The following is a 16897-nucleotide window of genomic DNA, read 5'->3' as shown; positions in this document are numbered from 1 at the left end:
TGACCTCAAAAAGGAAGAGATATTTTAGAACAGAGCTGCCAATACAGAGTGCCTGCATCCTGTCCAGGAGCCTGTTAATGGAAACGGTATCGGAGGCCGCTGATGGATCTAATAAGATCAGGATGGCTTTCCCTCCCACATCGAGACTCTTTGATATGTTCAGAGACCTCTAATAAAGCGGATTCAGCGCTATAGGTGGCTGTAAAGCCAGACTGACTGATATGTAAAAGTTTATTCATTTCCACATAGTCCGTGATTACAGTGTTCACGTATTTCTCCAGAACCTTGGAAAATGCTGGCAGCAGGGAACTGGGCCTATAATTCGCTGATACTTTGGGGTCAGCAGAAGGCTTCTTAAGCAGTGGCAGGATTTTTGCTAGCTTCCATAAAGAAGGCAAATGGCCAGTGGCTAACGAGGGATTAAGTATTTTATTTACCACAGAATTTATGTCCGTGGCCACAGTTGCCAACAGTTTTGCAGCGCACGGGTCTGCAGGAGAGCCAGACTTGAGGTCTTCGATAATAGCCAGGGATACTTTAGGTTGCAACCAGGGAAACTGCAGGAGACCGGGGGTAGCTCCAGATGTAGGTTCTGGGGTAGAAGCTGGCAAAGCTTCATGATCATGGGGAGAACCCCTAGTGAACGATTCCTGAATAGTCACAATGTGTCCGTGACCACTCAAGAATCCGGTAGCACCAGATGTAGGTTTGCGGGTAGAAGCTAGCAAAGCTTCATGATCATGAGGAGACCCCCTGGTAAAGGATTCTTGAATAGTCACAATTTTTCTGTGAAAGAGTCGCTAGTTGATGCGTCCATTCGAAAGAAAGCGGGAGAGCCTTGGCCATTGAAGACGGGCCCGTAAAGGCTTTAACAATATTGAACAGCTCCTTGCTTTTGTTGCTAGATGACTCAATTGTGACTGTCGGATATGTTTTTTTGCCTCATAGACTTTAGTGTAATGGGACTTCAGCACCGGTTTATACTCGCATTTGGCATCAGGTTCAAAGTTGTTGTTTTTTTCCTCCATTTCCTTTCTAAGCGTTTGCAGACGCTCTTACTAGTTCTAAGCGCCTCGTTAAACCAGGGAGCAGAATATCTAATTTACTGAGGGGTACATGTCTGAAGTGGGGCTAATTTGTGAGTGCTATGCTGCACCTAAGTGTCAAGAAGATCATTTCGCTCTGGATTCCCAGAGAGCCGAAGAAGTGACTCGGTGGAAGGCTCTGAACATGCTTTCCTTTTTAATTACGGTAGTCTTATGACCTCTTCCCAGCTTAGGTACCCTAAAACTAATAAGATAGTGGTTGGACCATGTCAAGGGTAGGGGCACATCTGCCTCAAGCTCTACGCTAGCAAAGATCTGGTCGTGGGTGTGACTCCTATTGCGAGTAGGAAGAAAGACAAAAGGAGCGAGGTTGAGGATGAGGAGAGATTCAGTCAGGGAAATGGCTTCCGACTCTGTGCATATATCCATATGGATGTTGAGATCACCCAAAATCATAAAATGGCTATATCTGAGGGCTTGGGGTGCAATCACTTCATTTTATGGAGTTCAGAAAGGAGCCTGGTGGTCCCGGGGGCCCGTAAATCACAGCTCCTGCTAGAGATTGTTGTGTTGATAAGGAGCAGTGGAAACCTAGGTATTCTGCACCCTCCAGCTGTCTCAAAGAAATAGTATTGCATACATATTCTTCTTTATAGATAATAGCTACTCCTCCCTCCTTTGCCGACCAGGTGGTCCAACCGAAGGACCTTATAGCTGGGGGGGGTAATCACTGCAAGAGTGGGGTTTGAGAATTGCGTAAGCCAAGTTTCCGTAAGAAACATTAAATTAGGAAGATAATCCTGCAGTAGATCAAAGATCTGAGATTTGTGTTTCTGCAAGGAACGTGTTAAGCAATAAAGCCTTAAAATACCCTCCAGAGCAGACCTTGGCGCAGCACCCAACAATATGAGCTGTTTTCATGGTAAATAACTTGTCGCCATGGGTGAGAACCCAACTGCAGCGTGCACATTTAAAAGCAATTTCTCCCCCCAGATCAGTGACTTTACCAATGCATTTCTTTGTCGCACCGAGGCTGAGCAGTGTAGAGCTGTCATACTGGATGCGCTGTTCAAGAACCCCGGTAAATCCGACAGCATGGCTGGTGCCGGACGCTGACGTGCGCAGACGGGCTTGCCTTAAGCGCCCCTTGGGCATACCAGCAAGGCGTCCGCGGAGCGCCCCTGCTTATAAACATGAAGACTGGAGCGCGTCCAATCGTAAGTGGCGTCGCTCAACGAGCTATCGGGTGGGAGAACCCGTAAATGTCAGTCCCCACCTCCCGTTACAGAACAAATTCAAGCAAACAGTAAGAACAGTAAATACAAATTAAAAACGGAGTGCAAGTTTACAGCGAAAAGCTAAAAACAGGGTTAGTTTAAGAGCAGGTAAAACACACGTGTAGCAGCAAGGCATGTGAGTAAGGTTAGAGCTCCTAACATTCTTTCTTATCGACAGATCGCAGACGGTAATTGTCAATTACTGCAGCTCTGACTTCATCATCCTGCCATGTGGGGTTTCTCGGGGCTCCTCCCTGAGACCTACGTTACTCAACTTATGTGTCCCCCTGGCCACACTCATAGGGTCCTTTGTGCTACAGGCTCTCTCGTATGCTGATGATATGCAAATTATCGGGTCAATTATCAAAGCTACGGAAGCCATCTCTGCCAAGTAAAAAATTGCATGGCGGCAGTAGCCGTCTGGATGGGCTAAAACTATCTTGGGCTTAATGGAGACAAGATGGAGGTCTTCATCTTTGGTAGCCGACATCCATATGGAGGAACACCTGGTGGCCGGAAATGCTGGGCACACTACCCACTCCGACAGATTCTGCAAAAAACCTGGGAGTGTTGGTAGACAAAAACCAGTAGTTTGACCTTCAGGTCAACCGTACAGTATTGCCCCATTTCAGGATTATCAGGACTCTTAGGAAGGTGTTTCCTTGTATCCCTCTCTCGGCGCACAACCAAGTGGCTCTAGGCCTTGATTTCTTCCAGGCTGGACTATTACAATGCGCTCAACCAGGGTATCAACAAGATTGCAATAGCCAAGTGACTGACAGTATAGAATGTAACGTGAGATTGACTGATATTTGGGAATATCAAGAATCAGTCTCACAGGGGTAGCAAAGCTTCACTGGTTACCACTGAACAAGCGTACTACCTTTAAAACCTTATGCGTTGTTCATAAGGCATTACAGAACACTGGACCTGCACGAATTCGAGCCATGTTCCAGTGATACATTCCCTCCAGACAGCTGTGGTCTACAAGTCATAACCGTGTGATTGTTCCTAAATTATTGTTCCTAAATTTCTGAAGGCACGTGGGGGAGGCAGAGCCTTTTCGATGCTGCAGCCAAGCTCTGGAACTCCCTCCCTAGTTGCATCACTAGCACAAGGTTCCTGCGGTTCTAGAACTGAGACTCCCGCTAACCATACTTCTATTCAGGACAAACCATCATCAGCTCCTTGAAGACTCTGGCCATTTGTTTGCGCTCATATAAATCTTCATTTTACTTCACGTGCCCTCCATTGACAGTTTCTGCTGCTCATAGGCATACAGTATCAAACGTACACAAAGCCCCTACCCAGTAGAGCTTGTGCTTTGCTGTTAACCTGCAAGTCCACTAGAGGTGATCTGTGATCTGGAATGTAGTTTGAGTAATCTGGGGCAAAATGGAAGACTGAAACTGGTGACTAGGACAGCAGAGTGGCATCGCTTACCCAAGCCATGCAGCATCTATTAATTACAAACTGAGCTAGGTTCATCCTCCGTTTGGGATCCAACCAGGCTTTTTCATCCAGTGTCTGATTTCAGACGATAGTGGCCACTTCCTTGTACGTATCATTTTACAAATCTGGAAATAAAAGCATTCGTTTAAGTGCTTGTGGCTCCCAAGGTAGTTATGGTTTGTTGCCCCCATGGTCTACTATGATGAGTCCTCTTTTCATAAACCAGCCTGTTGCACCACCTTGCGAAGCACAGCATTTGATGGTGATGGTGTTGACTGTTGGCTTTACACCACTTCTTCCTTAAACTGGCCGTGGGGGGTTAGACTGCTGAAATCTTCACAATGTGACCTATTTAAATCCACTTTAAATGGCCCAGATGCTTAATCGGGTATCAGTGAGGCTTCTATTTCCCTCACTTCTTAAGCAAAATGGTTATTTAAAATGATGTACACACACATATGTATGTATGTTCTGGTTCTTTGTATTGTTAGCCAAAGAAAGGTTATTGCAAGCGTGAAAATAAAGGAGCCTAAATATCAATTCTGTATTTTCTTTGGATGAATGAAATAAAGAGATTTAATATTCAGTACTTTCTTCAGCACGTACTCCAGTGCTTGTACCCATGTGGTTGTACTCCATAAGCTTATATATAAAGTTGTTATCGTGAATCAAGGGATGCAAAAGCAAACTAGGTTTGCTTGCAAAACCCAGTTGAAGGTGTCGGGGTTTGGCGATGCACAGGTTTGTAATCCCATCAAAGCATGACGTTGAAGGAGATGAACTTCAACTGATTTTTACTGCCTTAAATAAGATTTTAAATGCATGTCACAATTAAAGTTTAAGGGGCAAAAACTGTTAAGACCCTGGTCTTGGTTGTTGCAAGCTCTTAGCAATGGCTACACTGTCTTGAATTAGTTTGGAAGTGTTCTGCTTATGCATATCTCCCTTCACCGATGCAGGTGCGAATAGCAAAGCAGTTGACCCTGGACCGCAGCATCCATGCCCACGATATCGCCATTCTTACTCCATACAATGCCCAGGTGGGTGAAATCAGCAAACTCCTGCGGAAAGAAGGCATCGGTGGCATCCACGTCAGCACCATCATGAAAAGCCAAGGTGATGTCTGCTAGACAGTCTCGTGGTTACAATTTCCAGTGGTTGGGAGAGTCACAAGTAGATTTGGTAAGGTGGGTGGCGAGGGCAAGGGAAGCATTCAGGGTTTAGTAGTGTAAGATGGTACCCAGGGGTAGTCTGGAGTTGGTCTTATGAGTCTTATGAGGGTAGGCATACAGAGGAGGCTCAACATCAACCAGGTGCTGGTTGAAGTTAAGGCATGAGGTATCAAGCTTGCTGGAGTACGGTTATGACTTTTTACCTGGTATATTCGGCTCCTTTGATTATTTGTTAAAGCACGCTTATGTGAGTGGGCAGCACTGTGAGTGTGTTGCTCGTTCTATCTTAATAATATGACTTGGGTTGCCTGCAATATTGAACAGCAGTTAGATGCAGTGAGGTTTCTGTTGGGATTGTGTTCTGATTGTATTATTGTGTTTGTGGATTGCAGGCATTGATAATGCTCTTGTGATTGATCTTGCAGGCAATGAGTGGCGATATGTCATTCTGTCCACTGTGCGGTCCTGCTCACAGCATGAAACCGATATCAAGCCCACCAAAAGCTGGCTGAGTAGAAACCTTGGATTTGTCACAGACCCGAACCAGGTCAACGTCGCTATTACCCGAGCCCAGGAGGGACTGTGCATCCTTGGTAAGCACACTATTGAGGTACCCGAGTGCCAGAGAGGAGTAGGAAGTGTTAAAAGTGCTGTTTTTGCCTGCTAAACGTGCATATCCCTGTAATCTAGTGGTAGGGCCCAGAAAAGTATCTTGTTGTTTTTAGTTAAGGTAACTGACCTTTGAATTCAGACTCAGTCTCTATAACTAATGATGAGGTTGACCCGACATCCACAGTTTAGGCAATATCATCATGTTAGTTTTTGGTTTAGAAAGGCAGATACTGTCGAGAAAAAGGTTATCATGAGTGACTGAACCGTCTTCATTGGTGGCTGGTTTTTGACATCCAAACTCTGCACTTAAGAGTGGCATACATTCACTTGCAAGTGTGACCACTTTGCAACTTTCTTCAATTTGTTTCCCGAGGCTGAGATTGGAGGAATGCCATTCAAGTTTTGACTAAGGAATTGTCGTCAATGCCCATGGGTAGATTGACCGCAAATGTGTACGTGATGGCAAGTTATGGCGTCATCTGTATCGCAAAGATTGTGTCATGTTTGAGTGCAGCATCTCCCAAGATCTCAAGCAAAAAGAGCAAAATGCTGGATAATTTGCAAGCTGATGTATATAGAGATGCCTGTCCGAAGGTGTGGTGCAGGATACAATACTGTGCTGCAAAACCAAGTTCAGAGGTAAAAAAATTGATTCTGCCCAGAGTTGCTACATAATGGATTTGGAAGAGCAGGAGCAAGATCAGGCGATGGACCTGCCCAGGATTGTCCCGACTGTTATTTTAGCTTTAACTAAGGATATGGAACAAGCAATCCATTCATGGTGATTGAACATTGGAACAGACCTTTCTTTAGAAATCACACACACTTGGCATTTTCTACAGTCTCCACAAAACAGAACCAAAGTTGGTATTTCAGATCTCCTTCCACTCCTTTCTGTGCAGAGAACTGCTCCTTGATCTCCTATCGAAAAGCCAATGCTGCTTCCAGCAGAGCAAGCGGCTTGACCTCGAGATTTGATGCGGTCAGGAGGAGCGTGTTGGTACTTTAGGTTAGAATATGTCTCTTGGTGAAATGTCCAGACTCTCCCAGCCATTGGACATTCAAAAAGAAATTGGAGCCATATGATGGCTGAGGGTTGGCTCCGAAATGGCAAGGAACCATGGATCGATGACTAGAGATACTGGAAAATACTGTTGCTGTAAAGAACCACCAGGTCCTGGTAGTTTGTGGAAATGAAGGACTTGCATCAGTCCAGTTTACCTCAACGCCTACATCTCTTTCCAGAAACCCCATGGACCTCTCCACTCATCAGGCCGGTTTCTCACAGACATTCCCTGCATCCAGAGATCCAGAGCTGGTGGTCCAGCTTTCTTCTATATCGCATCCAGAGCCTGAAGTGGCCTTCCATTCCACATCAGACTCATCTTCTCTTCTGGTCTTCCATAGGAAGCTGTAGACCGGACACTTGACTAACCCTCTCCAAGAGCGAGTTCTCTGGCTAGTTCTACCCACCTGGTCAGCGCCTGTAAAGTGCGCATATCACTCGTGGGGTATCCAAATACTTATAGGATGAAGGAGGACTGCGTATGTTCACGAGGACTAGATTCGGTTCACAGATGATTAATATGTGGAGTGATCCGATCTTCATATTCTACCAAACTGGTTTTAATTTTAGTCTCACTTTTCTTGGATTATGTATTATGCCTGGATTTCCTCCTGCATAGGCAAGTTCAAAGTAAACAGGCCGCCCCTTAGATGCTTTAAATTCCAGTAAGGCTGGTCTGGTCTCTCCTGCTACCTTGAGGCACCCACCGCTACTACTGCTTGTGGTGGCTCAAAAACAGTGGGTGCATTTAGCTGCCCTGTGCCACTTTCATATTCGGGCACAGTTGATGTGGGTGCATATAACTTTCTGTTTCCTCCACGTGTACCCCAGTATTTTGTTTTACTGGGACATTATAGAGAGCAGGGACCCAGGCATGAACACATGAGCGTTTGGATGTGTTGCCCGTCACCCTCCGTTCCCTCCATTACAGCACCATTATTACAGTCTCCCTCCCCCACTCTCGCCCTCTTTCGATCCTTCTTCCTCTCTCTCCCTCCTTCTCTCCCCCTCCTTCTCTCCCTCTCTCTCCCGCTCCTTCTCTTTCTCTTCCTCTCTCCCACCCTCTCCTCCCCCACCACCAAAAATAATAAAACTCCTGGTACATCACTCTTTTACTTTCTGCTAGCTTAGGAGACGTGCAGTGAGGTGGGGGTTTCATTTGTGGACCGTTTGGTCTGGGGGGAGAACCTGTGTTGCTTGCCATCACATCAGTCTCTTCTTGTTACTAGGCAACCGTCACCTTCTGCTCTGCTCCTTCATGTGGAAGAGGCTCCTGGACCACTACAGAGCGAACCATGCCAGTGTGCTGGCCAAGGACATCCAAGTGAAGAGAAGCGTTGGCTAGTATGGAAGATCCATCACCAGTGTGAAACATTATTGCACCCCATGGGTGACCTCAGCCAGACACAGCCGACCAATCCTTGGCACTGATTGGTGCTCACCCATTGGCACACTAATTTGATGAAGATTTTTTATTTTTTTATTGTACTACTGCTGTGACACTGTCAGCCTGAGTCTGATCCTCTTGCACTATCGTCCATGTGGCACAGAATGAGCTTTTATGGCAATTCTGCAGTCTTAACTTATTTTATGCTCTTTTTAAATCCGCTTTTTTGTATCGGACTGTTTTTTATGAGAGAGTTTTAATCTTATTAATTCTTTTTGGCATTTCAGCCTGAGCTGGAAACTTTTTAAAATGTGAAGATAATATCAAATAAAGTATTTTTAATACAAATGTTTAAAGCGGTTATGGATCCTTGGAGGCGGATAGGGTGAAGGACAGGCGACAGCCATTAGCACTAAGGGCCTGAATTTGCCCCGATATTTATTTCAACACAACTACGGTAGGAATTGTTACATGGGAGTGCCCAGATGAAATTTTGATTGATTACAAGATTATGCAGAGTTACATGCTGGTTTTTGTTTTTTCACAGCAATTCCACGTGTTTTTGAGCGAGACCCTCCTCTGTGTTTAAAAAACAAAAAAACACGCAAAGTGGATAACTCCTGACACGCTTTTGTCCTGTGCATTTTGTAACCAATTGGGGTGGTAACTCCTTACCGCCCTAGTGTGAATTATCTGGGACACCCTAGATCACCCTAGATCAGCTGTTCTTAACCATTCGACTAAGTCCTTATTGGAAGCCGTGGGCCACCATCCTGAGAAATTTCTACGATTTAGAAACGCAAAACAATACACAAATATAAAAACAAGTATACACCAAATAAATGTTTTGTGGAATTTGCAAACACAGAAATGTTGCTTCTGGAAACCTTTTAAGGAGCCAGTGAGTCAAAGAGATATGTTTTAAGGGATTGCTTTTAACTTTTATAGCTCTTAGGCCACGTCTCTTTGATGGCATGTTTTGGCATTTAGGGTTTGACATGGAGGCTGCCTAATCGTATACATGTGAAGGGGTTTTAAGGTAGAGGCATAGCAAAGAATAGCTTTCCTAGTGCAGGTGGGATACAGAATTGAAAAGAAGAGGCAAGATGAACTATAAGTTAGCCTGACAGTATTTATTTAGTTTTTGTTTATTGGTATTTCCAAATAAATGCAGTATATATTTTATACAATGACTAACCGGTCCGGTGTACTTGTTCTAGATATACAACAGTTCAAAACACACTTAGTAATCTTTAGTCATCATGTGCCTACTACAGCAATGCGCCCACATATCCCCAGGAACAGTATTCATGAAATAGTAAACATTCAGAGGTAACATAATAGCAGTGTCCAGAGTTCACCGTACAGTATCCACCCTATATACATATCAAATCTCCATACCGTATTAATTATACATCCCCAGTTTGGACAGCATTTAGCACAGCATCCTCATATCCACTCGTCCTCTCCCGAACCCAGGTAAGAAATGGTTCCCATATCTCTCGGGGTCTAGAGGTGGGTGGCATCAATTCTCAGAAAGTGGTCAACTGAGCGTGACTGTACGTAACCTCTCTAATCCATTCCATGGTCGTAGGCTTCCTCTTCCTCCCCCAGTGAACTGCAATTTGGCGTTTGGCAAATAGCAGCAGTAATGCATGTAATTTACGCTTTTTGATATGCGTTTCCTTAACATAGCCTAACAGTCCCAATAGCGGGGACAAGGACATACCCAGGATCTGATTTATGGACGTAAAAATCTGGGACCAGTATTCAGCAAGTGCAGAACACTCCCATGCCATATGTAGGAAGTAAGCGGGGGCTACCCCACAAGGCCAACAGCAGTCCTCTCTTAGCCCCATGCGATGTAAACTGATGGGTGTTCTGTAATACCTATGGAGGAATTTGAAATGAATCAAACGAAGCCTTTAGTTCGGAGACAGCTCAGTTAGCTGAGTGCAACAGTATGTCCATTGATCTTCAGTCAGTGGGGGCGATAGCTCTGCGTTCCACCTCAGCAATGTACTAGGTCTCATCACAGGGGCAGCGGTTTGCATATGTGTGTAAAGTCTGGTTATAAGTCTACGTGGTGATGGTGAATGAAGTAGGTTCTCCAAGGCTAATAAGCGGGGTGGTGGGGCCGGGAAATTGCTGTGCAGTTCTCGGCAGGCAACTCGTAGTTTGTGATGGAGAAACATCTCCCTGAATGGTACCCTCTGTCCCTCTTCCGCCACCGGGGGGTCTCTAAAAGTGTCCCCTGGGTAGAGGTCCGCAAACGTGTGAAGTTTCATCTTCTGCGCAACCTTCTTGCTTATCTTATCTTTGATGGTGGGTAACATTGGGTTTTGTGCTAAGTGTATTGAAGGGGCATATAATATCTGGGCAGATCCGGGAGAGCTACCCCTTTAGTCAATTTTTGACTAACTTTTTGATCCTATCAATCGACACCGGTGCCGGTAGGATGCCTGGGTTTAAAGCCTGTACGGACTGTAACCGATTGATGTCGGTTATGGACCATCACCGCCGGTGCCTGTACTGCTTGGGCCTCGACCACGACGCGGAGTCGTGCTCGGACTGTAAGGCCCTGACCTCGAAGGCTAGACGGGAGCGGTCCCGTAAGCTTCTCGAGATTCGCCACTCGGCTCGCCTCTCGATCCCGGTCCAGGAGGAGGTCCAAGGATCGGTCGCGGAGCCGCAGCCGACGTCACCATCGGTCGTCGGGATCCAAGTCTTCGGGTAAGTCGAAGCATTCCAAGAGGCGACATCGCTCTTCGGACTCCCCTCGCCGGTCGCGCGACTCGGCTGAGGGTCAGGGTGGTTCCACCCCCGCGGCACCGGCGGAGCCGCAGGCGCCGCGCCCGTCCCCATACCCTCCGGTCCCTGGGACTAACGCGACGCCGGCGGAAGTCAGTGCCTTCCTCTCGGCCATGAGGAACCTGGCTCCGCCGTCGGCGCCCGCTGGTGCGCCTTCGGGCCCCGCGGACCCGACTGGGCTGCCTTGCCTGCCGGTGGCTCTGGCCCCGGCGCCGTTGACGGCTCCGGCCTCGACGCCGCAAGCGCCCGAGGGACCCGTTCTCGAGTCCCCGTCGACGCCGGTCAACCTAGTCACGCCTCCTCCGCCGGCGTCGACACCGGTACCACCCCCAACGCCGACGTCGACTCCGGTCTACATCAAGCCCCGGTTCAGTCCCACTCCGGGCCCAGCGCCGGTCCGGCGTCGATGGACGCCGAGATCGACACCGCTAGAGACACATTATGTCTACCGCCCGGCTCCGTTACTTTCTCCTCTATACCAGGAGTCGAATGATGGGGACAACTGGGAGGGATCTAAGGATCCTATGGCCGTTCAGGCTCCACTGTCCCAGGACTGGGCAGATGAACTGGGGGAGGCCAGTGGCCTGGATACCTCTCTAGACACTGGATTTGTCTCTCCTCCGACTGTGGCTTCGGAGGAGGGCGCTGCTTTCTCTGTGGTGCTGCGCAAGGTGGCCGCAGCCCTTGGGCTCGAGCTGCCTGCCGTGGCTGTGAGGACTAACGTCCTTACTGAGGGGCTTCAGTCTGCAGCAAGCTCCACTGAGCCTCTGCTGCAATTCAATGAGGCCCTCATTGACGTTCTGCAGGGCACCTGGTCCAAGCCCTCCACAGTTCCTCCTGTGGACCGGAACGTCGCCAGGCGCCACCGCCCTGCTCCGGGCGACTCCAGTTTCCTGTCCCAACACCCTACCCCTGAGAGTCTGGTTATCCAGGCCTCCATCTCCCAATCCTCTTTCCCGACCGCCCCGCCGGACCGGGATTCCAAGAGACTAGAACAGTTTGGCAAGAAGCTGTTCTCTTCCCTTAGTTTGGGCCTGCGGTCTTTGAACACCGCTTGTCTCTTGGACCGTTATTCTTGGACCGTTATTCTCTGTGGGATGCGGTGGAGGACGCGCTGCCCCTGTGTCCGGAGGAGGTCCGGACACGACTTACCCAGGCTCTGGCCGATGGGAGGGATGCCGCGCGACATGCTATACGTTGTGGGCTTGACACCACGGACTCGCTGGGTAGGGCCATTTCTACCACAGTGGCGGTTAGACGTCACGCCTGGCTGCGGTCCACGTCATTTTCGGGCGATGTCCAGAGCACCCTCATGGACATGCCGTTTGATGGCACTCGCCTGTTTGGCGAGAAAGCGGACAGTGCGCTGAACCGCTTTAAGGACTCCCGGGCTACGGCCAAGTCCTTGGGCCTCTCTGCCCCGCGGTCGCAATCTTCCGCTTTTCGCCCCTTTCATGGCCAAGGAAGGGGTGCCTCCTCACGTGCGCCTAGCCACCACCCGCAGAACCAACCTGCGCGCGGTCGCGGACGTGGTTTCCGCCGAGGCGGTTCTGGAGGTCGACGAGGTCAGCCCACATCCTCCCCGGCAGCATCCGCCTCAAAGCCTTCCTAGTCCGAGCTTTCAGGCCCATTCCACGCCAGTGGGCGGCAGAGTTCGCCATCACCTGCTCCACTGGCGGTCCATCACATCGGACAGGTGGGTGCTGCAAATCGTCCGAAGGGGCTACTCCCTCCCCTTCGAGACGACCCCTCCAGCCATGCCACCGCAGCACCACCGTATCTCGGGGGATCATTTGAATCTTCTCCACGAGGAAGTTTCGGCCCTCTTGGCCAAGGGGGCCGTAGAGCGCGTTCCGAGTTCAGAAGTGGGTCGTGGTTGTTATTCCCACTACTTTCTGGTTCCCAAGAAGGGCAAAGGGGGCCTACGCCATATCTTGGACCTTCGGAACGTCAATGCCTTCCTCCTTAAGGAAAGGTTCAAGATGTTGACTTTGGCTCAGGTTCTAGCTGCCCTAGACCCCGGAGACTGGATGGTAGCGTTGGACTTGCAGGACGCATATTTCCACATCCCCGTCCTGCCGGCGTTACCTGCGGTTCACGGTGGGCCAAGAGCACTTTCAGTTTACCGTGCTCCCCTTCGGCCTCACCAGTGCCCCTCGGGTGTTCACGAAAGTGATGGCGGTGGTCGCAGCTCATCTGCGCAGATCAGGGGTTCCAGTCTTCCCCTATCTCGACGACTGGTTGTTGAAGGCGGGCTCGCCCCAGGCAGTCGTCTCCCACCTCCAGACTACGGCGGATCTCCTGCATTTGCTGGGGTTTTCCATCAATGTGCCGAAGTCACACCTGAGTCCCTCTCAGAAGCTCCTTTTCATCGGAGCAGTTCTCGATTTGGCGCAGTTCCGGGTCTATCCACCGGAACAGCGGGTCCGGGATATACAGGCCCTGATTCCCATCTTTCGGCCTCTATCCTGGGTTTCAGTCAGGCTAGTGTTGCGGCTTCTGGGGCTGATAGCCTCCTGCATCCTACTAGTGCATCACGCCAGGCGGCGCATGCGGGCTCTGCAGTGGGACCTGAAGTTTCAGTGGGCCCAGCATCACAGCAACCTGTCCGACCATGTCTTGATCTCGGAGGGCACTGCACAGCAGTTGCAGTGGTGGCTCATGGACCGCGATTGGGTCATGGGCAGAAGCCTCTCTCTTCCCCAACCGGAGCATGTCGTAGTGACGGATGCGTCCCTCCTGGGATGGGGTGGCCATATGGGAGAGGCGGAGATCAGAGGCCTCTGGTCTCCGGCGGAGTCTCGTCTCCACATCAACCTGTTGGAGTTGAGAGCGATCCGGCTTGCACTGAAAGCCTTCCTTCCCTCTGTCAGGGGCAGTGTCGTGCAGGTGTTCACGGACAACACCACCGCCATGTGGTATTGCACCAAACAGGGCGGGGTGGGGTCGTGGACCCTTTGTCAGGAGGCTCTGCGCCTCTGGACGTGGCTGGAACACCAGGGCGTCACCCTAGTGGTTCAACATCTGGCGACCTTTCTGAACGCCAGAGCAGACGAACTCAGCCGCCGGTGCATGATGGATCACGAATGGCGTCTGAACTCCGAGGTGGCGCAAGGTCTCTTTCAGCAGTGGGGAGAGCCTTGGTTAGATCTATTCGCCACAGACGAGAACGCGCAATGTCAGCAGTTCTGCACGTTGGAATTTCCAAGGCGGCACTCGCTCGGCGACGCTTTTCGTCGCGAGTGGAGTTGCGGTCTGTTGTACGCCTTTCCGCCTATACCACTTCTGCCCAGAGTGCTGAAGATCAGGCACGACCGGGCCCAAGTCATCTTGGTGGCTCCAGATTGGGCACGAAGGTACTGGTATCCCGAGCTACTCAGTATGTTGACCGATCCTCCGATACGTCTGCCCCTTCGGGAGGATCTTCTGTTGCAGCAGCAGGGGACGGTCCTCCACCCGAACCTGTCCAGCCTCCACCTCCATGCGTGGAGATTGAGCGGCGGCAGTTGATGCCATTTAACTTGCCTCCTGAAGTCTGTGATATCATTCTGGCAGCCAGGCGTCCCTACACAAAGACGGTATACGCCTGCCGGTGGAACAAATTTGTGGCATGGTGCACAGCAAAGGCTGTGGATCCCCTTTCCGCCCCTCTTTCTGAGGTTCTCCTCTTTCTTCTTTCTTTGGCCCGGCAGGGCTCTGCCCTGGGCACCCTGAAAGGTTATCTTGCTGCCATCTCTGCCTTCTTACGGCTTCCTGATCAGCCTTCTCTTTTCAAGTCCCCGGTAGTTACACGCTTTCTAAAAGGCATTACTCACACGTTCCCTCCTGTCCCTTTTGTAATGCCTCAGTGGGACTTGAATCTTGTCTTGACATTCCTGATGTGCGCTCCCTTCGAGCCTCTTCACAATTGTCCTCTTCGTCTTCTGACTCTTAAGACTGCTTTTCTGGTAGCCATCACCTCGGCTAGACGGGTGAGTGAGCTCCAGGCTTTATCTTCAAAGCCTCCTTTTCTGTCTGTTCATCCGGACAAGGTTGTCCTTCGGCCTCGTCCCTCCTTTCTTCCGAAAGTGGTGACTCCATTTCATCTTGGGCAGTCTGTCACCTTGCCCACCTTCTTTCCGCCTCCGCATCCTTCCAAAGAGGAAGAGAGGCTCCACCGTCTGGACCCAAAACGTGCGCTCTCCTTTTATTTGGACCGCACTAAGCAGTTCCGGGTGGACGACCAACTTTTCGTTGGATACGTGGGTGCTAAGAAGGGGAAAGCTGTGCACAAACGGACCATCTCTCGGTGGGTCGTTTTGTGCATCAAAATTTGTTACTCTTTGGCTAAAAAGGACCCTCCTGTTGGGCTGCGCGCCCACTCCACTCGGGCCACAGCGGCTACTACTGCTTTGGGACGGGGTGTCCCTTTGCAGGACATCTGTCAGGCGGCGACGTGGGCTTCGCTACACACGTTTGCCAGGCATTATTGCCTTGACAGCCAAGTCCGGAGGGATGGCTTCTTTGGCCGTTCTGTCCTCCAGGACTTTCTGGTGTGATCTTGGTTCGCAGACCCACCACCGGGGATGGTATTGCTTGGGTATCTATTCTAAGGTGAGGAATCTAACTAACGTGTTTCTTTCAGATGAACAAGTTACTTACCTCCGGTAACGATGTATCTGTAAGAAACATTAGTTAGTTAGATTCCTCACCGACCCACCCATCCTCCCCGTTCTGCGAACTGACATCTAGGGTTAAGGTTGTCCTTTCAGGCCCCTAGATTTTATTTTTGGCACCAGTGTCGGTCTTTGCATGGCTCTGCGTTCCTGGCGCGGAAGGCTATGTACAAGAACTGACGTCAGCGCGCGAGGGCGGCGTCTAAGTACTCCGACGTCATCCCGGCGCACGACGCCGACGACGGACGCGGAGCCGCAGACGACGCCTAGCGACGCGCAAGGGGTATTGCTGACGAAAAATCTTCCGGATCCAGTCTGACGCCTAGGGATATTTTAAGGTAAGGAATCTAACTAACTAATGTTTCTTACAGATACATCGTTACCGAAGGTAAGTAACTTGTTCTTTTGTGCTAAGTGTATAGAAGGGGCATATAATATCTGGGCTCCCGCCCGCCTCCGTAGACCATCCCATGCCCATCTTAAAGTGTCGGAAGTGTCCATACCGTCTGTGGTGCGTCGAAATGCCTGGTACACTGCTACTTGTAGAAGAACCGGTGCCACAGCATCCTTCTCCACAGCCACGTGTGGCTGAGAGGGCGTTGGGTGGACCCAATAATGCAGGAACTGTGCCTGTGCGCAAAGTGCATATATTTTCATATCCGGGGCACCCAGGCCTTCCTGTTTCAGCGGAAGAGACAGTAGTTCTCACGAAACTCGAGCCTGTCCGCCCGCCCACACCAAGGATATTAACAATGAGCGCAGTGTTCTAAAAAACGGTTGTGCAAGTATAATTGGTAAATTCACAAAGAGATAGAAAAATGTAGGTAGGACAGCCATTTTTGCCAATGCGATCTTTCCTGCCAACGACAAAGGAAGCTTAACCCATAGAGCAACCTTCTCTTCCAACCAAGTAATGGCTCTACCATAATTCAAGTTCCACAGTTCCTGTAAATCCCGACTTATCCAGATTCCCAAATATTTTACTTTCTCATCCTCCCACTTCAACGGGAACTCGGAAGACACAGCCTTCGTGTTGTCTGTTAGGGGCAATATTACTGATTTAGCCCAGTTTATGGATATGCCGGCCAACCCACCAAATTTGATGAACTCATCTTAGTACAGCATCTAAGTTCTGTGCGGGGTACAGAATATACAAGGTGACATCATCCGCGTAAAGTGATATCAGGAGGCTCCTAGAGCTGAACCCTAGTCCCTTGTCCCTATGATGTTGTCTGATGCGTGCAGCTAGGGGCTCCATCGCAGTGGCAAACAACAGGGGGTACAGAGGGCACCCCTGACGCGTGATCGGAAATGGATCAGATAAGAGACCATTCGCTCGTATCCTAGCTGTTGGCTCGGTGTATAATAACTGGATCCATTTAATAAAAAGGGGGCTAAACCCTATCCGCTCTAATATCC

At 49.7% G+C, this 16897-nt stretch overlaps 1 protein-coding gene across 7 annotated transcripts in view; it reads left to right on the top strand.

Annotated features, from left to right (window-relative positions):
* HELZ2 (helicase with zinc finger 2) overlaps window positions 1–8360 on the top strand; it is a 117907-nt gene extending 109547 nt beyond the window's left edge. For all 7 annotated transcript variants that reach the window (XM_085619591.1, XM_085619588.1, XM_085619589.1 and 4 more), the window contains 3 exons: window positions 4735–4891; window positions 5373–5540; window positions 7855–8360. In XM_085619591.1, the coding sequence (XP_085475717.1) occupies window positions 4735–4891; window positions 5373–5540; window positions 7855–7970 (441 nt within the window). In that variant the 3' untranslated portion in view covers window positions 7971–8360. The remainder of the gene's footprint in view (window positions 1–4734; window positions 4892–5372; window positions 5541–7854) is intronic.
* The last annotated feature ends 8537 nt before the right edge of the window (window positions 8361–16897 follow it).

The sequence above is a fragment of the Triturus cristatus genome, chromosome 7 (genome assembly GCF_964204655.1).
Source record: "Triturus cristatus chromosome 7, aTriCri1.1, whole genome shotgun sequence".
Taxonomy (NCBI): Eukaryota; Metazoa; Chordata; class Amphibia; order Caudata; family Salamandridae; genus Triturus; species Triturus cristatus.
Note: the sequence above shows the minus strand (reverse complement) of the source record. Positions and strands in the feature narration are given on the sequence as shown.